General features: G+C 43.2%; 1 protein-coding gene across 2 annotated transcripts; it reads left to right on the top strand.

Annotated features, from left to right (window-relative positions):
* The first annotated feature begins 316 nt into the window (after positions 1–316).
* Positions 317–20,057, top strand: LOC125449119 (zinc finger protein 850-like). Of its 2 annotated transcripts, none has more exons than XM_048524777.2 (2): positions 317–2,727; positions 18,792–20,057. In XM_048524777.2, exons 1-2 carry the CDS (start codon positions 1,309–1,311, stop codon positions 19,509–19,511), a joined length of 2,139 nt encoding a protein of 712 aa, XP_048380734.1. In that variant the 5' UTR covers positions 317–1,308; the 3' UTR covers positions 19,512–20,057. The 2 variants fall into 2 exon arrangements, with proteins under 2 accessions (XP_048380734.1, XP_048380733.1); XM_048524776.2 differs by having other exon boundaries at positions 317–2,735; positions 18,881–20,057.
* Positions 20,058–20,586: the final 529 nt, after the last annotated feature.

The raw sequence follows: 20,586 nt of genomic DNA, 5'->3' as shown, positions 1-20,586 counted from the left end.
AATTCAGATCAAGCCCCCAGCTCTGTTTCTAAAGTAAGTAGCTGCAGAGATTCTGCATCGGTTGTAATTTTACAAACAACCCGAGACTGTGGATAATTCCCAGCGGATTCCAAAACAGCCAACATCACAGTTTATTCAAGGAAGTAGGAAAACTCCTGGAATTTGAGCGTCTCAGTCAGGGGGAGGCGCTGTCACAGCCCCGCCTCTCATTCATTCCGATTGGCTGGAGGATCACACGCTCCAACCGCGGTCATTCAGTCCCACCTCCCCTTCCTATTGGTGCAAAGCCACCGTCAATCACCTGGTTTACCGCGGAAGAGAGCATGCGCAGCGCTGGTGAACCGTGGAGGGAGAGATTCGGTCGGAACATCATGGCGGGTGTGACTACTCTCAGGTTCGCGGAGAAAGGAGGATGGATCTGGGAGCGTGGATTGGGATGTTTTATAAACACCCTGAGAACAACTTAAGCAAGAAAAAGTTACTGTTGCATCGACTGAACCAGCCACAGTTTCTCGTCGGTTAGGCCTTATTCGGTGGCCGCCATCTTTATAGAAAGTCACTGTGGACAATGCGCATGCTCAATGCTGCCGACCAATCAGGGAGTTCCTAGCTCTGCTCCCAGCCTTCACAGTGACGTCAGGCCGCAGCCCAGCCCACGTTCTAATTGGTTGAAGGAGACAAGACAGAAACCCTGAGAACTGATCCTCCCCTTCCCCGGTGCAGAGCCCAAAGACCAAAAACAAGCTGCAGATCACGCGTTTACAGACCTGAAGCTTCTCCCGAGGAATAGGCTCATATTCGTGGTCACCATCCTGGCTATATGTTGAGCAGGACGTAAGTTTAGCTATCTTGCTAATCCAAGAGTGGGCTAAAGAAATGAATTCAACCACATTAGACGTGGAGAATACGCGGGGTGATGGAAAGGATGGACCCAAGGCTTTGGATTTCAGCTCAGGGATGACGGTGTTTTGTGGGATTGGTGACTTACACTTTTGATGAACCGCACAGTTTCCATACAAATTGGAATTCTTAGTTTTAAATTGCTGTCCTATGCTTTTGGTGGACAGTTTTGTGAACGTCTTTCCCAAGGTTATTTTTTAAGAGTTCTTAGTATCATGGGTCTTTGAATGCACCAGGGGAAATGTTTGTCTGTGCTGACCTGGCTATAATATTTCACCCAAGAGTGTGAGCTGTGGAAAGAGCTTTAAACAGTTACAAAACTTCAAAACGAACATTACACTATTCAAAACAGGAGAAACTCTTCAAGTGTTGTGTTCACAACCTAGAGAAACACAGGGCACATGTGCCATGGAAAAACCATGGAAATGTGAGGAATGTGGTAAAGGATTTGATTACCCATCGCTGCTGGAAAACCATCGACGTTATCACACTGGAGAGAAGCCATTTATTTGTTCTGTGTGTGGGAAGGCATTTACTCAGTCATCTGGCCTTTGGTCACACCAGCGAGTTCACACTGAGGAAAAGCTGTTCCGCTGCACTTCCTGCGGAAAGAGATTCAGGCATTCTTCTGCTCTTACTGTGCACCAACGCACCCACAACGGAGAAAAACCATTCACTTGCTCTGAGTGTGGGAAGGGATTCACTCATTTATCCACCCTCCAGGCACACCAGCGAGTACACACTGGGGAGAAGCCATTCACCTGCTCAGAGTGTGGGAAAGATTTCACTCAGTTGTCCACCCTCCAAATACACCAGCGAATTCACACTGAGGAGAAGCTGTTCAGCTGCACATCCTGTGGAAAGAGGTTCAGACATTCTTCTGCCCTCACTGTGCATCAACGCACTCACACTGGGGAGAGGCCGTTCACCTGCTCTGACTGTGGGAAGAAATTCACTCAGTCTTTTCATCTTCAGGCACATCAACGCATTCATACAGGGGAGAGACCTTTCTCCTGCTCTGTGTGTGGGAAGGGATTCATTGTTTTACCCACTCTGCTGAGACACCAGCGAATTCATACAGATGAGAGGCCTTTTAAATGCCCCGATTGTGAGAAGGGTTTCAAAAGTTCCCAGGAGCTGACACTCCATCAACGTATTCACACCAATGAGAGGCCATTCAAGTGCTCTCACTGTGGGGCTGGATTCAGGAGATCATCTGACCTCATTCTCCACCAACGCATTCACACTGGGGAGAGGCCATTCACCTGCTCAGAGTGTGGAAAGGGATTCACTCGGACAGCCAATCTTCTGAAACACCAGCGATTTCACACTGAGGAAAGACCATTCACCTGCTCAGAGTGTGGGAAAGGATTTACTCAGTCCTCCACTCTGCTGACACACCAGCAAGTTCACACCACTGAAAGACCTTTCAAATGTCCAGACTGTGGGAAGTGCTTTAAAATTTCCGGGGAGCTGATGCGCCATCAACGTGTTCACACTGATGAGAGACCATTCAGGTGCTCTCACTGTGGGACTGGCTTCAAACAATCATCTCAACTCAGTATGCATCAGAGAATTCACACTGGAGAGAGGCCATTCACCTGTTCCGAGTGTGGGAAGGGTTTCACTCGATCATCCCATCTGATGATGCATCAGCAGATTCACACTGGAGAGAGGCCATTCCGGTGCTCCACGTGTGAAAAGAAATTCACTCACTTATCCAACCTGCGGAGACACCAGCGAGTTCACACGGGGGAGAAGCCATTCGCCTGCTCAGAGTGTGGGAAGGGATTCACTCGGTCATCTAACCTGCTGACCCACCAGCGAGTTCATGAGTAATTGCAATTATTGGATCTTCCTGTTAATCACATCCAAAATGTTCATAAACTCCACTCCAGTTAGACCTAATTGATATGGTATAGAACAAAGCCATTCAGCCATTACATCTGCATTAGTTCTCTGAGGTATTATGCCTAGTTCAATTCTCTCACATTTTTCCTGTAAACTTGTTTGTTATTTAACCTTAATTGTCAGCTAAATACCTCTTCAATGCCTCTTTGGAACCTGCTTCCACCATATTTCCAGATAGTCTATTCCAATTCCAGATCCTGACTACACTTGTGAAAAAAATGTTTGCCTCATAGTTGCCTGTTTTGCAAAACACTTAAAAGTTGTGTCCTTTGGTTTGCATTCCTTTTTACAAGCAGGAACAGTTTCTCCCCATCAATCGACACACAGTCATGATTTTGAAAACTTGCAACAAATATCTTCTTAGTTTCCTCTCCAAAGAAACTGTTCCCAAAGTCAGGGTGGCACAGTGACTCAGTGGTTAGTACTGTTGTTTCAAAGCACCCAGGGACCTTGGTTCAATTCCACCGTCAGGCAACTGTCTGTGTGGAGTTTGTACACTCTGCCCATTTCAACGTGAGTTTCCTCCCACAGTCCAAAGTTGTGTGGGTTAAATGGATTGGCCATGCTAATGTCAGGGTTACAAGGGGAGGGGTGGATCTGGGTGGGATGTTCTTCAGAGGGTCGGTATGGGCTGAATGCTTCCACAATGTGGGAACTCTGTGATGTTACTACAATTTAGCCTCGTAACTGAAGACTCTCATCGCTGGAAGAATTCTCATAAACCTGTTCTGTACTGTCTCCAGTGCATTCATATTCTTCTAGTATCACATCCAGAACTATACACTGTATTCCAGCTGAGATCAAACTAGTATCTATGCAAGTTCATCATACCCTGTGTTCTTGTACTGTGTCCCTATGAATAAATCCAGAGATACTGTATGTTTTATTAACTGCTCTCTCCACTTGTCCTGCCACCTTTAATGACTAATGCATATACCCATCCACATCTGTCTGGTTGTGCACACCGTGTTGTGTTTTATACTGTCCCTCCATGTACCTTCTGCCAAAAAGTATCACCACACTCTTCTTCACATCGAACTTTATCTGCCAGCGATCTGTACATTCCAGCCACTTATCAATTCCTTTGGAAGTTCTACACTGTGCTCCTCAGTTTACACTGATTCAAAACTTGGAAACATTCACAAATTTTAATGTCAACCCTTGCACATCAATGTCTAAATCATTTATGCATATGTCAGGAAAAGCAAAGCATTTTCATTGAATCCCTCCAATGTGTAAAGACTTCATCTTTTTATTTTGGATTGTGGAACAAAATGGGGAAAGAACTGCTTTAAGGAAAGGACAGTGGACAGAGTTGCTGCACTTCCTAAAAATATGTTACTGGCTATTTGGCCTAACAAGTTCACACCAAAACTCAAACCCTTCCACTTTATCTCTGTAGCCCTGCATTTCCCATGGCTAATTCACCTAACATACACAATTCTGGGCACCGTTAGCATGGCCAGTCCACCAAATCTGCACGTTGTTGGACTGTGGCAGAAAGAGGAGGACCCAGATGAAACCCTTGTAGATACAGGGAGAACGTGCAAACTCCACAGACAGTCGACCAGGGTCGAAATCACACTCGGGGCCCCTGGTGCTGTGAAGCAACATTGCTGTCCACTAACTTGTATAGAACTAACTTCAGGGGTCTCCACGGAAAATCTTACAGCCAAAAAATTTGTTAGCCATTCCTGTCTGTTTCCCATCACTCAGCCAATTTTGTATCCATGTTGCTCCTGTCCCTTTTATTCCAGAAGTTTCACTTAAGTCGCTTGTGTGACACTGTTTTAAACAGCATTTGTAAGTCCACGTAGACTGCTGCGACAGTACCACCTTCAACAGTTCTGTTGAATAACTTGCCTCAGCGTTTCCAGTACTCGGCTCACAATAGGTCTTCCAGGTCCCTGGGGATTTTATCCCCCAGCAGCGAATACTGCAGTTGAACTGAGTTGGTTGTAACTCTGTGGTATTGTTTAATTATTGAATTGATTCAAATTACTTCTCGGTATTTTGGTAAATGTGCTAATGAGGAAAGCAATGGGACTGTTCCATACATCCCTTCTCTATGATCCTGCACAAACCTTTACTCATTGCATAACCTTTCAGTTCCAAATAAGATTGGCCAAGACCCTGGAGGACTCATTGCTAATCATCTTATCAGATCACACATTCCTTCTGGCAGAAACTGCAGTATGGAATTTAAAACAGGCTGATGGAGTTTGAAGTATTTAACATAATCACAGATTCATAATGAATTCCTCAATTTAATGAACTGACACTGACAACTTATTCAATCATATATTTCTGACTGGTGACAAATTCACACGTTTGGTTAAATGCCTTCCTGAGTTTAATATTAGTCTTAAAACGACTCCCTTATAAAATTTAAGTAGTTTGAAAAGGGTGACTTTCTACTTAAATGAACTACCCAGGTTCACTCACAGGTGTCTGTCTAAAGATCTTCCCTTCCCACCTCCTTCAAGGTTGCAATGTCTTCAGTAGTGGTCAGACATTCAAATCAAGTTCTCTTTAAAAGTTCGTTGGCAAAGGCAGTAACATTTCCAAGAGAGCTTCTGTAAAGACTTCGTCTATTTATTTTGGATTGTGGAACAAAATGGGGAAAGAACTGCTCTAAGCAAAGGACGGTGGACGGAGTTGCTGCACTTCCTAAAAATATGTTACTGAAACTGTTTGAGAGTTGCGTTCACACTGTTAGTTTTTGTACGCCGTGGGGGAAGAGAGTTAAGAGGTCATGGCAATGGGTATGTGTGCACAGTGGAGTTGACTTGAAGCCGAAGTCTGAAGGCATCAACATGACTAAAATTCTCTGATGCTCCTGATGAGCTGAATGCTGTGGTTCTGAACAACACAGAGAGAAGCCTCCAGATTGCAGAAATGAGTGTCATATTTTCTCGCGCGCTGTCTGTAGTGAAGTAACCAAAGTCTGGAAGACAACAAGAGATTATCTCCCACCAGCTGCTGTGAACAGTTGCTTCTACTAATAATCAAACGATTTGACAATTACAGTGTTAACTACCCTGTATCTTTTGTGAAGAGCTGACTATATGTGTAAATCAGGAGATAGGAGAACAGAAGGTTTTGGAAAGCAGAAAGAACAATTGGAGGGGTCACGGGGCGAGTTCAGAGTTTGAACTATGAGAGTTGTGTGTTGGTTTATGTTTGCCAATGGTTAGGAATGATCTATTTGCAATAAAGATCAGTTGTTATGAAGTACAGAAACCTGGTCAGTGTTTTCAGTTAACCAGAGTCCATTCGATGTAAAATTGGGGACTTAGAGTACTCTGATTAAATCTTTATATTTGAGGATGCCCTTAGGGAATAGTGGGACTCAAGTATCAGATCTCTTTCCCAATTGGGTCATGACAATCTGTCAATTTATTAGTCTCATCCGCACTTTTCTTTCAGTGGAATGCACATTAGCAACAGACAAATGCATTCCATTGAACTGGGCCCAAGGTGTGTTAATCCAGTTCTCATTGTGTGCTTTCTTTAAATCTATCTCTTACCCTCAGTCACATCCTCTCTCAATAAAACTTTACACATCCAGTTAGTTATTTTCCTCCCATGTTCATAAATCCTGGAGAAATGTTGCTTCCCAAAATTGTCTTTCAACAATAAATCAATGCAGTATTCATTTCAGCATAAACGTAATTTGTTTTTTTAATTTTAGTTGACAAATATTACTTTGAATTAACATTGTGCCATTTTTAAAATCAGTGACAGCCTAATTTGAAGTAGCTGACAGGTTTTCCTAATATTAATTGTTTTCTGTCAGTTGAAGCTGAATTTTCTCTACCCATAACCGCTGCGACTGTTTGTCATGAGATTTTGCTTTTTTTCTAAAATGGAGAGTTTGTTTCCAGTGCAGGAAATTGACACCGCCATTTAATATGACAACCGCCCTCTATTTGCACGAGCTGTAACACACAAAACATCTCACCATCTTGATACAGATTCAAACAAACAGTTTTCTCTTTCCACGTTGACCTAAGTGGCTTTGTGTCATATTTGTGTTCTAAATGAGTTGACTGTGCCTGCCGTTTCTACAGTGTTTACTTTGAATCAGAATCAGAAGGCTTAAAGTCCTCAAATTGCTCAATGCTGACTTTAGCCGAACATTTGCTCAGACTGGAAAAACTGAGAATAGGAGAAGGTGCCACACTCAGCACAGATATTGGCTGCATTGTACATTTGTGTGGTCCACATCCAGAAGACCACCACTTGCCAACACAGGGATCTGCATTCCCCCTGAACTGTGACCAGGAAACCATTCTGAGGAGATTCAAATGAAAGCAAACTATTATGAATCCTGGGTCTCTGAAATAGACACAGAGACTGAAAGTTTACCGAGTTTGGTGGATTATAAGTGCATTCACACCAGACAGAAACTGTTTCAATACTCTGTGCCTGGGTAATGATTCACTGAGTCACTGTAAATCTACAGGTGTTTGCAGAAGTTGAACTCTGTTATCATTAATGCTGCATCAGGGCTGTCTGGATGCATTACCAATTCACACTCTCCTATTTCCTGATGGACAACGGAGGATTCATCCAGTTGCATTTGACTAATAAATTGTTTCCATGCTTTACTATTTGCATCCGTGGCCCAATCTCCAGATGCAACAGCAAAACAAGTATTCATCTTCAGTTTTTAGAAAAATAATCAGTGGCGGTGATATTACCCATCATCCACTATCAGGCAGTGATAGTCCACTATCATAGGCAGAGCGGTATGCATGCCGGTCAGTGAGTTAGGGCCTGGGCGGAAGGAGTGATGGAGCTGGTGGCTGGTGAGAACGGTTCCCTCTGTCGACAGGGTATGTGGCGGCAAAGGCCAGGGTAGGAGCTCCTGGTTCTGGGTTTGGAGAGATTTGGGGCAGTGACAGGTGGTGGGGAGGGAGTTGGAATAACAGATGGGTTTTATTAACTCCTTTTCCAGACGGGGAGGATCTACAAACTGCAACCCAGAGAAATGCTTTTCTCTTCCCACTCTCCATGCTGCATTGACAGATATAAACTTCTAAACTTAAAAATAATGCAGCCTTTGGGAATGATTGAAGATTGGGGCCCTTAAGGAAAGCTCAGCAGTGACCTGACAGAGCAATTTAAAATGATCGATGTTTTGGATGGGGTTTATAATCACTTAGAATGATTAAAATGTAGAATTCACAGAAAATAGTGCAGGCAAAGAAGAAAGATATGTTCAAAGGAAATCAGAATAGGCTGAGATGGAGAAGAGATTTAAAAAAAGTCAGAAGACTGATGTGAGGTGAATGAAATGGAAGAGAAAATATACTCTTTTTGCAGGGTATTCACAGGGTTGGACATTCAGAAGCTGCAACAAGTCATCTTCAGAAATCTGAAGAAGGGTCCAGACCTGAAATGTCAGCTTTCCTGCTCCTCTCATGCTGCTTGGACTGCCGTGCTCATCCAGCTGTGCACCTGGTTATCTCAGATTCTCCAGCATCGGCAGTTCCCACTATCTCTGAACTATTTTGAGCATCTCTGACAGACCCAGATGGAGAACAAATGTTACCAATGGAGGAAGCATGCGAAAATCTGAGCATCACATCCATTCCTTTCAGCAAATATCACCTGCCCCACATGTGGCAGTGTTCGTAGATTCAGCATTGAACTATTCAATAACATCAGGACCCAAACCACTGAAGTGGAAGTAAATCATCCTCAATCTGTGATGCTTGCGAGAGAAGACTGTGGTTTTGTAAAAGGTATTCTAAGGTAACATTCAGAACACATTATTCTGGCTGGTTTGAACATACATAGAGTCATACAGACTAGCAACAGACCCTTCAGCCCAACTGGTCCATGCTGAACATAATCCCAGATTAAACTAGTCTCCCCTACTCCTGGCCCTTATCCCTCCAAACCTTTCCTATTCTGTACTTAACCAAATGGCTTTTAAAAGCTGTAATTGTACTGACATCCACCACTTCCTCAAGAGGTTCACAAAATATACGACCCCACCCTCTGTGTAAAAAGGTTTCTCCTCATGTCTCTTTCCTCTCTCCACTCACCTTAAAAGTGTGCCTCCTAGTCTTGAAATCCCCCAACAGACAATTACCATTAACTCTATCCATACTCCCCATTATTATATACACATCTTTAAGGTGTCCTCTCAACCTCCTGCGCTCCATGAAAAAAGTCTCAGCCTATCCGCCCTTTCTTTATAACTCAAACTTCCATACCTGGCAACATCCTGGTAAATCTCTTCTACCTTCCTATAACTGGGTGACCAGAACTGGACACAGTATTCCAGAAGAGGCCTCACCAAAATCCTGTACAACTTCATTCCCAATTCCTATACTCAAAAGACTGAGCAATGAACACAAGCATGCCAAATGCCTCTCTAACCACCATGTCTCTATGTCATGCAAACTTCAAAGAATTATATACCTGCACTCCTAGGTTGCTCTGTTCTACAAAACTACCTAAGGCCCCACCATTAACTGTACGAGCCCTACACTTGTTTGTTGTTCCAAATTGCAATACTTCACATTTATCCAGATTGAATTCCATCTGCCATTTTGCAGCCCATTGATCCATTGGATCAAGACCCCATTGTAATCTTAGAAAGTCCTCTTCACTGTTTACTATACCACCAATTTAGGTGTTGTCTCCAAGCTTAATAACAATGTCTTTTGTATTATCATCCAAATCATTTATATAAATGACAAACAAAACAGACTGGACCCTGTAGAACGCTGCTGGTCACGGGCCTCTAGTTCATAAAGCAACTCTCTACCACCACTCTCTGTCACGTGCCATTAAGCCAATTATGCGGGAATTGGCAAGCTCATCCTGAATTCCATGTGACCTAATTTTACCAGTTAGCCTGCCATGTTGAATCTTTTCGAAGGCTTTACTAAAGTCCAAGTAAACAACATCTACTGCTCTGGCTTCATGGATCTTTTTGGTATGTTCCCCAAAAAACTCAGTTAGGTTTGTGAGACAAGATTTTCCTCACATAAAAACATTTTGACTATCCCTTATCAATATTTGCCTCCATAAATGTCCACAAATCTTGACTTTTGTAATCACCTCAAACAATTTGCCCAAAACCGAAGTCAACTCACAGGTCTATATTCTAATTGCACTGCAATTAACAAGTTCATATTACCTCTGTCCTTTTAGAATGTGTGCCCTGAATTATAAAGCTAAGAGCCCACTGGCTTTATGACCACTTCATCAACTTTTCCGCCCACTTTTAATGGTTTGTGTGTTTGAGTTTTTTGTACATTTTGAAGTAGTAACCTGGCTGAGAGACAATGAGGTGTAATTTCTGATACAGTGTGTATTATGGGAACAAGAAGTTTATTCTGAGCTAGAGCCTCAAATTGGCATTTCCCTGCAGACAGGGCACCATGGCAACACTGATAAGACATTATGTAGCCAAGAATGATCTCATTGGAAACACAAATCAGGTCAGGATAAAGGACATGGTTTTTCAGTGATTTACCATAACATAACATTCAAGCAGAGTGAGTGAGAAAATAGCTTAGACTTTGACCATGTGAATGTCTGTATCTATCATTGTGAAACTGTCAGAAACAATAAAATGAACAGTAACAGGAAAGCGTTGGGTGAATGAGAAAATGACTGAAGAAAAGCAACTGTTGTGAACCATGGAATGTGTCCTTGTAAATCATAGATAAGAGAAATTTCAGCTGTCTTTTCCTCACTTGCTAGCAGTACCCAGCAGAGAAAACAAAGCATGTTTGGAGCCAGAGCTGGATCACTGCAGGGTATAAAAGTAAGGGAATACTGATATAAGGGGACACTGAAGATCAACCTCAGGGTGCTGAGATTCCATCCAGCAGCTGACAAGGGACTTGAATATTCATTTTGATTCATGGATCAGCATAAGATGCACTTAAAGATATGCAGGCTAGGTGGATTCGCCATGCTTAATTGCCCCGGTGTCCAATAATGTGTAGTTTAGATGGATTAGCCATGGTAAATGTAAGGGTTCAAGGATAGGGTAGGGTGGTGTGTCTGGGCAGAATGCTGTTCGGAGAGTCGGTGTGGACTTGACGGACCAAATGGCCTGTTGCCACACTATAGGGATTGTATGATTCTACCCAAACGAGAGAGGACAGAGAATCTGCTCAACTTTCTCAATAATGTGTGAAGTTGCTGCTGCTGGATGGTCAAAGTTGGTGAGTAATAAGACCGAGTGTCAGCTAGAATCTTTTATCCCTTTACTGTTCCTTTCCTGTGGGTCTTATCCATAGTTTATGAAATTCTTTTCTTATTCTTACTTAGGAAACATTTTTTACTTTTAGGAATCATGTTTTTACTTCTCTGTATTTAATTTCATTGGAAGTCTTGTTGCCTCATATGAATTACAGAATGGTGATGGGCAGACAAGACTTGGTGTAGGTCTGCACATGGGCAATGGAGTTTTGGATGATCTTGAGATTACAGGGAGTTTCAACATGGGAGGCCGTCCGGGAGTATTTTCGGATAGTTAAGTCTCGAGGTAACAAAGGAAAAGCACTGTTCCCAGTGGGGAGAAACTCAAACCCATCAAGGACAATGCAGTTAGCCTGAAGGCTATCCCATCCAGCAACTTCAGTGTTCACTCCCTTCACCAGTGAAACACAGTGTGCAATATCTCTAGGATGTACTACTGTAACTCAACAATGCTCCTTTGACAGCACCTTCCATACCCACAACTTCTGCCACCAATTGGGACAAGGGTACAGAATCACAGCCACACCACTACTTATAACTCATCCCAAGACACACTATTCTGACTTGGAACTTCTTTTATTACTTAATCTTGGATCATGGGTACCCCAAGCCAGCATTTATTGTCTAACTGCCCTTAACTGCTTGCTAGGCCATGATCACAATTAACTCCCGGTCCTGGAGTCAAAATGCCAAAACTCCCTCATTGAAAGGACTGTGGGTGAACCTACATCACGTGCATTGCAGCATTTTATGAAGGTAGCTCATCATCACCATCTTCAGGGCAAGAGGGACAATAAATACTAATCTGTGCAACAAAGACCGGATCCCATGAATAATGAAAATTGAGTGTTTTCTGTTATGTGGCATGCTTGTAGAAGCTTAGATACTTTTCTATAAAGCTGAGAAAGTTAAGCAATGACTTATTCAATACATAAATTTATTTCTAGAAAATTTGAAGTGCAGAGATGAAGAATTATTTACAGATCATTGGCATATAATGTGGGTAAAGAGATGGAGAATATTTTACCAAGTGAGTTCTGGGGATCTGGAACAGACTGAATAATAAGTGTCAGCAGATTCAGCTGTCATTTTTAATACTGATTTGGAATGTAACTTAATAGGGAAAAGAGAAAATTATACAAAGAAGATTGTTTTAAAATTTTCGGAAAAAAAGATCAAAACTACAGCACTTTAAAAAGGAGGAAGACAGACAAAGGCTGAGACAACATGGGAAGTGAATCAAAACAGGAAGAAACCTGCATTGCACTCTGATCCAGGTTGGAGAGGGAGGTAGGTAGTGCAGGAGTCTCTTGTGGCTATCCCATCTTAAACAAGTATGCTGTTTTGGAAAATGTAGGGGATGATGAACTCTTAGGGGAATGTTGCACTGATAGCCAGCTTTCTGGTTCCAAGACTGAGTCTAACGTAATGAGGGGTACACCAGATTTCAAGCAATGAATTGTGATAGGGGACTTGCCAGTCAGACACAGGTTTCGGCAGCCAAAAACGAGATACCAAAATGGTGTATTGCCTCCCTGGTGCCAGGATTGAGGATATTTTCAAATGGGAGAGGGACCAGCAGGAGGCAATTGAACATACTGGACCTAAAGGCACAGGAAGAGGAAAGGAAAAAATTCTGAGCAGAGAATATAGGAAGTTAGGCAGGAATTTAAAAGGCACGTCCTTGTGGGTAGTAATATCTGGATTACTCCTGGTTTCACGAGCTAGTGAGGGTAGGAATAGAGGGATAGAGTGGATGCATGCATGGCTAAACAGCTGGTGCAGGGGAGAAGCATTCACATTGTTGGAACATTAGAATCTCTTCTGGGGTAGAAATTATCTGTATGATAAGGATGAAATGCACCTGAATTAGAACAGGACAAATATGCTGGTAGGGAGATTTGCTGGAGATGCTTGGAAGGATTTAAACTAGTGGGGGTTGGGACCCAGGGAGATAGTGAGCAAAGAGATCATCAGTTTGAGACTGGCAATGTTGGTAAAAGGAGAAAGTCAACCAGCCAGGGCAGGCAGAAACAAAGCAGAAATTAAACTGTATTTATTTTAATATAAGAGGCCTAACAGGTAAGGCAGATGAACTCAGCATGCTTGGGAACATGGGGCTGGGATATCATAGCAATTACAGAGACATGGCTCAAGGATGGACAGAATTGGCAGCTTAACATTCCAGGGTATAAATGCAAGAGGAAGGATAGAAAGTTGAGGGTTGTGGCGGAGCGGTGGTGGGGGGGAGGGGGGGGGTGCGTGATTAGTGGCATTCTTGATCAGGGGTAACATTATGGCTATATTTAGGGAGGATATTCCTGGGAAATGTAAGAAAGGGATGGTCACCTTCCTGGGATTGTACTTTAGACTTCCCAATAGTCAATGGGAAATTCACAAACAACTTTGTAAGGAGATCTCAGTTATCTGTAAGAATAATAGGGTAGTTATGGTAGGGGATTTTAACTTTCTAAAGCCATAGTGTTAAGGGCTTGGATGGAAAGGAATTTATTAAGTATGTACAAAAAGTTCTCTGGTTCAGTATGTGGATGTATCGACTGGAGAAGGTGCAAAACGTGACCTAGTCTTGGGGAATAAGGCTGGGCAGGTGACTGAAGTGTTATGGAGGAGCACTTTGGGGCCATAATTCTATTAGTTTTAATTAGTGATGGAAAATGATAGACCGGAAAAAGAAGGCCAATTTGACAGTATTAGCCAAGAACTTTCAAAAGTTGATTTGGGATGGATCTTTGCAGGTAAAGGGACAGCTGGAAAATGTGATGAGTCCAGAGATAGTATGTTCTTGTTAGGGCAAAGGGTGAGTCTAATAGGTGTAGGGAATCCTGAGTGGCAAGAGAAATTGAAGTTTTGGTCAAGAAGGAAGTATATGTCAGATATAGATGGCAGACATTGATTGAATGCCTGGAAGAGTATAAAGGAACTAGGAATACACTTGAGGAAAATCGAGGGGGCAAAAAAGGGACATGAGCTAGCTTTGGTAAATAGGGTTAAAAAGAATTTAAAGGGATTCTACAAATACATTTAAGGAAAATAAGGTAACCAGTGAGAGAATAGGGCCCCTTAAAGGTCAGCAAGGCCACTTTTGTGTGGAACTGCAGGAGATGGTTCGGGGGTGGGGGTGTTCTAAATGTGTATTTTGCATGAGTCTTTACTAAGTTGGATTTGGAAAATAGAGAACATGGTGAAATAAACAGCAACATCTTGAAAAATGCCTATATTGCAGAGGAGGCCAAGCAGTATTTTACGAGCACAAAAGCTGACATTTCGGGTAAGGGTCTAGGCTCGAAACGTCAGATTCTGAGCCCCGGAAAAGCTGCTTGGCCTGCTGTGTTCATCCAGCTCCACGCTTTGTTATCTCGGATTCTCCAGCATCTGCAGTTCCCAGTATCTCTAAATTACAGAGGAGGTCATGCTGGACTTAAATGCATAAAGGTGGATAAATCCCTGGAACCTGATCAGGTGTACGCTCGAGCTCTGTGGGAAGCGACTGCTGGGCCCCTTGTTGAGACATTTGTATCACCAATAGCCAGAGGTGAGATGCTGGAAGACTGGAGGTTGGCTAACGTGGTGCCACTGCTTAAGAAAGGCGATAGGGAAAAGACAGGGAGCTATTGACCAGTGATCCTCGTACCGGTGGTGAGCAAGTTGTTGAAGGTAATCCTGACGGTCAAGATTTACCCGTTTTTCGAAAGTGACCATCTGGCTCCCCATCTCAACATGAGAGCCCAGCTAGCGAAGGCAGCTCACCGACCAATTGGAGTGGGCGGAGTTGGCGGACCAAGCGGAGGCGGCCAGTCCTCCAACCAATGGGGGTGAACGAGGGGCGGAGCGAGCAAGGTAGCACGTGATCACCAACGCTGCCGGCGCACCACCGCGTGACTGGCGCCCAAGTGAGTACCGGAGGCGGAAACAGGATGACCGGAGAATCAGCGAACACTGGGAGGAAGATGGAGCAGTCTGGACCGGGAAGGTTTATGAACACGCAGCATATTCTGTTACACGTGGATTAAAACTCCCGGTCCCGCGTTTGTAGCAAACAGGAAAGCGGCTGCGGGCCACGGACCGTGATAGGCCCCATGTTGTTGTCGCCATCTTTATTGGGGGCAAACTGCCACTGCGCATGTGCGTAGTTTCTTTGGGTTGGGGCGGGCTGATTTGAAGAGGAGCACTGACCCAGCAAACTTTGAAATCAAGAGAAGTGTTCGTCTTTTTCAGATTTCTATCCTGGACTGACAGTGATTTTTCTTTTGCGAATTCGTCTTACAGGATATTCATTGAGAATAATTTGCAGAGCGGAATATCAAAAAAGTTCTGATCGATGAGTCATCAGGATTTGAATATCATTGGCATTTCTCTGCGAAAGGAAAAAGGTTTGTGTGTTGTGTCGCGGGCAAAATATTTCTGATGCGTTTTTAAAAATAAAAAAAACAGCAAGATGTTCAAATTCCTGCTTAGATCAGCCCTGGGGTACGTGTTCAGCTTTTCAGCTGAGGAAGCAGACACTGACCTGAGAGGGAAGCACAGATTTACCTAAGTTACACCTCATCTCTTTGAAAGAACTGTCGTATTTGGTCAAAAAAAATCACCCTCTTCATGGTTTTGGCCCATAAATTCTCCAATCCCAAATAGCTGTAAATTTTCTTTTAGAATTCCTGATGGATTTGAATTCCAGTGCCCTTTTAATGTGTGTCATTCCAGATCCCAGTGATTCTCTCATCCTGAAACAACTGAAGTCCACATTGAGTCTGGAGGGTTATAAAGGGGCTGATCTGGAAGATGAGATGTTGTTCCTGAGCTTCCTTTGACTGCATTGGAAGAGCAAAGGAGTCTGAAGTCAGTGTAGGTGTGAGTAGATAATTAGTATGAGAAGGCTGTACTGAGAGTTCTGAGGGTCACCAGATCAAAACACTAACTCTGTTTTTCCCTTCAGAGATGCTGCCAGACCTGCTGAACTTTTCCAGAAACTTAGTTTTTGTTGTACTGAGAGTGCTCCTTGGCTCAATGAGTGCACATTGGAGTTGGGTGAAAACAGAGAATGAAGTGAGACAGGGAGAAGGTGAAACCAAAAGATTGAATGTAATGCTCAGTCTCAATTTGGTGGTTCAAGAAGTGACACAGTCCCAATAGAAAATCAACTGGTAAGTGATACCTGCACAGTATTTTCTTACAGTTTAGAAGTATATTATTTTAGTTTCTGTAATGGAAATGACTTTCGAATGTAATAGAAATGTCTGAAACAAAGGAACATCCTTAGTTCAATTAACATGGGAACAAAAACAGAAGTTGCTAGAAGCTGAGCAGATTTGGCAGCATCTGTGAAGAAAAAGAGTTAACATTTCTGGTCCGGTGACCCTTAGCTTAATTTAATTCTCTTAAAGGGAATAATGAGCTTAATTTACAAAGAGATCATGACAGGAGACGTCAGAGTCCTGGTATGTTCCTCTTACACAAAGTGGGAACCAAGGGAGGCTGCCAGTGTTACTAATGGCTACACGTGCAAGGTGTGTGATCATTTGAAGCTGGAGCTATGAGTGGACTCACTGTGGAACATTCACCATATTGAGAATGCCATGGACAGCACGTTTAGTGAGTTGGTCACACCGCAGACGAGAATTACACAGACAGAAAGGGAATGGGTGACCATCAGATGAAGTAAAAGGCTCAGGACGGAAGTGCAGGACACCCCAGTGGTCATTCCCACTCTCAACAGATTTATCACTTTTGATATTGTTTGGGATGGTCAGGGATAGCCTCAGGAAAAATCAATAACATCCAAATTCATGGCACGACAGGTGGCACCGCTGCACAGAAGGGGAGGATAATGAGTTGCAAGAATATAGTGCTGGGGATTAAATAGTCACTTCTGGCAGTAGATCAGGCAGCATCTGAAATGGTGACAGATGCAGGGACCATTGCAACATTGAAGAAATGTTTAGATGATCATACAAGGCACGACAACATAGTTTACATGGTGAGTGCCAGAAAATGGGACTAGATTAAATAGGTGCTTGATGATCTGCATGGATACAATGGAACCTCTGTGGTCATAGACATGAATCCAGGATGGCATGTTTCCTTTCTGGTACCAGGATCAGGGATATCATGGAGTGGCTGCAGGATATTCCAGAACTGGAGGATGAATAGCCAGTGGTAATGGAACACAGAGATACCAACGACATAGCTAAACAAAGGGATGAGGGCCTGAAAGCAGAATATAGGAAGATACATGATACAATAAAATAGAGGACCTGAAATGTAATAATGTCAGCCTTAATCCCAGTGCCACATGCTCGCGAGAGCAGGAATGAAAGGATACACTGAATTAATGTGTGGCTGGAGAAATTGTGTCCCAGAGAACAGTTTAGATTCTTTCAGCATTGGGAATGTTTCTGTCAGAGTTGGGACTTGTACAAGGCTGACCAGTTCTTCTTGGGGAGAGCTGGGACTAATCGTCTCGAGGTTTTTGCTAGTTCCTTTGGTCAGGTTTTAAACTAGCGTGACAGGGGAATGGGAACCAAAATGTCAGCTTAGATTCGTCAGATTCAGATCATGAATTTGGAGGCAGAATATTGGTTAGTAATCTTGCCAACAGCTCATAAAGACAAAAAAAAGGATTAAATGAGGATGGAGTCTCTTTTCATACATCAGTCTGGTAAACCTTCCTTATGCTATCTCAATGGCCAGACCATCCTTTCTTGGGAAAGGAGAACAAAGGTGGCACACAATTCTCCAGGCATGGGCTCACCAAAGCCCTTACAGAAAAGTATCCCTGCACCAGAATGTGAATCCTTTCACTGTGAAGGCCAATAATTTGCATTCTTCACTGCCTGCCATTTCTGCCTGCTTACAATGAGATAGTCATAAGCAAAATGGGGTCAGAGGTTCGGATGTAAAAATGTAAACACAACGTCTCCATTGTATCCATGCAGATCATAAAGCACCTATTTACTCTCGTCCCATTTTCTGGCACTCAGCATGTAAGCTACATTGTGGTACCTTCTATGATCATCTAAACATTTCTTCAAAGTTGCAAGGGTTCCTGTATCTGTTACCAATTCCGGTGTTGCCAGATCTTCTGAATGCCTCCAGCTTTTTCTGATTTTTATTTTGGATTTCTGCCATTTTGCTTAAGCAGTTAGTGTCATAGAGTTACACGGCATGCAAACAGACCCTTCGGTCCAATTCATCCATACTGACTATATGTCCTAAACTGACCTAGTTCCATTTGCCAGCATTTGGCTCATGTCCCTCTAAGTAATTACTATTCAGATATCCATCCGGATGCCATTTAAATGCTGTAATTGCACCTGTCTCTGCTATTTCATCTGGCAGCTCATTTCATAGATGTACTGCTGTGTGAAAAGATTGACCCATAGGACCCTTTTAAATTCTTTCCTGCTTCAACTTAAACTTACGCCCTCTCATTTTGAATTCCCTTAAACTGGGGAAAAACATCCTTGGCTATTCACCCTAACCCATGTCCCTCATGCTTTCATAAACCTCAATAAGATGATTCCTTAGACTCCAACACCCCAGAGGAAAAACACCCTGGCCTGTTCAGCCGTACCCTACAACTCATTTCTCCAATCCCAGCAACAAATTTGTAAATCTTTTCTGAATGCCTTCAAGTTTAACAATATCTTTCCTACAACAGGGAGATTAGAACTGAACGCAGTGTTCCAAAATTCTGTGAAGACTCATCTGAAATGTCCAAACGCCAGCACAGTCACACTGAGGAGCGACGGTGGAAATGTGGCGATTGTGGAAAGGGATTTCTTTATCCATCCAGGCTTGAACTTCACCAACGCAGTCACACTGGGGAGAAGCCATTCACCTGCTCTGATTGTGGAAAGGGATTCACTCGGTCATCCAGCCTGCGGATCCACCAGTGGGTTCACACTGGGGAGAGACCATACGCTTGCTCAGTGTGTAGGAAACCATTCGCCGAGTCATCCAGTCTGCTGAAACACCAGCGAATTCACACTGGGGAGAGGCCCTTCACCTGCTCTGATTGTGGGAAGGGATTTACACTATCATCCAATCTGCGGATCCACCAGCGAGTTCACACTGGGGAGAGACCATTCACTTGCTCCCACTGTGGGATGGGATTCAGTCAGTTATCTAGCCTGCAGATACACCAGCGAGTTCACACTGGGGAGAGACCGTTCATCTGCTCCCTTTGTGGGAAAGGATTCAGTCAGTCATGCAACCTCCTGATACACCAGAGAGGTCACTCTGGGGAGAGACCATTCACCTGTTCTGAATGTGGGAAGGGATTCATTCGCTCATCTAACTTGCTGGAGCACCAACGAGTTCATACTGGAGAGAAGCCATTTACCTGCTCCGACTGTGGGAAGGGATTTACCCAATCATCCCACCTGCGGAGACACCGGCGAGTTCATGCTGGGGACAAACATTCACTCAGTCAACTCACCTGTTGATACAGCAGCCTATTCTCTGTGAAGAGACTGTTCACTTCTTCAGTGTGTGGGAAGGGATTTCAAACTGTTTATGCACCAGTGAAATGACACTGGGTAGATCCCGTTCACCTGCTGTGTTTATGCAAAAGGTTTTGCTGTTTCCTGACACAGCACCAATTTCATGAAGAACGACAGGTGGAGGATTTTGCTTTTCCTCACAGCAAGGAATGAACCTTGGTCATTGGGCTACTTGTATTGATATTACCAAACCCTGCTCCATTAAACGGGCTGACACTGCAGATAAAAAGATGATACAACTGTCTGTCAGTAGAATAGGTTTTAGAAATTGCCATGTGGCTGTCCATCAACACACTTATGCTGGGTAAAGAGTATCCACCTGCATATTGTTTGTAAAGTGATTTTGAAGTTTACCAGGATTGGTTAAACAAGAGTGTTCCCTAGTAATTGTCCGTGTTGGATTTTGATGCTATTCTTCTCTAAATCCAAACCATGCTTTTGGACGCTATTTCTGATTATGTTTGTAAAACCACAGATTCAGTTATTTATTTGGGATAAAAAAAAACAAATTAGCATTTTGTTAAAACAAAGTTGCATCAAGTCTTTGTCTAATTCTCAGTGCCTTAGAGTTAAGATAATCAATACCCTTCACATTAGCAGTTGAGAGAAGGCACATCCAGAGCGAGCTAATAGCCGGAAATGTAGTTACAAGTGCTATTGGGGCATGTGCAACTTAACTTGGCAAGGGGCTGGGATCCAGACGGAATATCCAAAAGCGTAAGAAGAAAATTGAAAGATCAATAAGTGAGTCAAGAAGGCGTCAACATGACAGGTCACTTTAGGTACGAGTGGGATTGACATGGTTGAATGGTATTGACTTTAATGCTGCGAGTTTGAGAAACAAGGCAGATGAGTTGAGAATACAAATTAAAAATGGTGTATGCTTGTCACTGAGACAACGTTGAGAGAAGGGCAGGGTTAGAGGCCGAATACTGCAGGATATGGGGCTTCATTGCAAGACTGCGAAGGAGGCAAAGGAAACGGAGCTGTCACAATTATGTTTGGGGAAGTTATTGCA

The sequence above is a fragment of the Stegostoma tigrinum genome, chromosome 43 (genome assembly GCF_030684315.1).
Source record: "Stegostoma tigrinum isolate sSteTig4 chromosome 43, sSteTig4.hap1, whole genome shotgun sequence".
NCBI classification, from domain to species: domain Eukaryota; kingdom Metazoa; phylum Chordata; class Chondrichthyes; order Orectolobiformes; family Stegostomatidae; genus Stegostoma; species Stegostoma tigrinum.
The sequence above is the reverse complement of the archived record's forward strand: the minus strand, read 5'-3'. Positions and strand labels throughout refer to the sequence as shown.

Bases quoted from the DNA above. Each gene is read 5' to 3' on its own strand.
- LOC125449119 (XM_048524777.2), top strand. From the start codon at position 1,309: ATGGAAAAACCATGGAAATGTGAGGAATGTGGTAAAGGATTTGATTAC. The intron at 2,728-18,791 runs GTTCATGAGTAA...TCCAAACGCCAG, and splicing joins ACCTGCTGACCCACCAGCGA to CACAGTCACACTGAGGAGCG.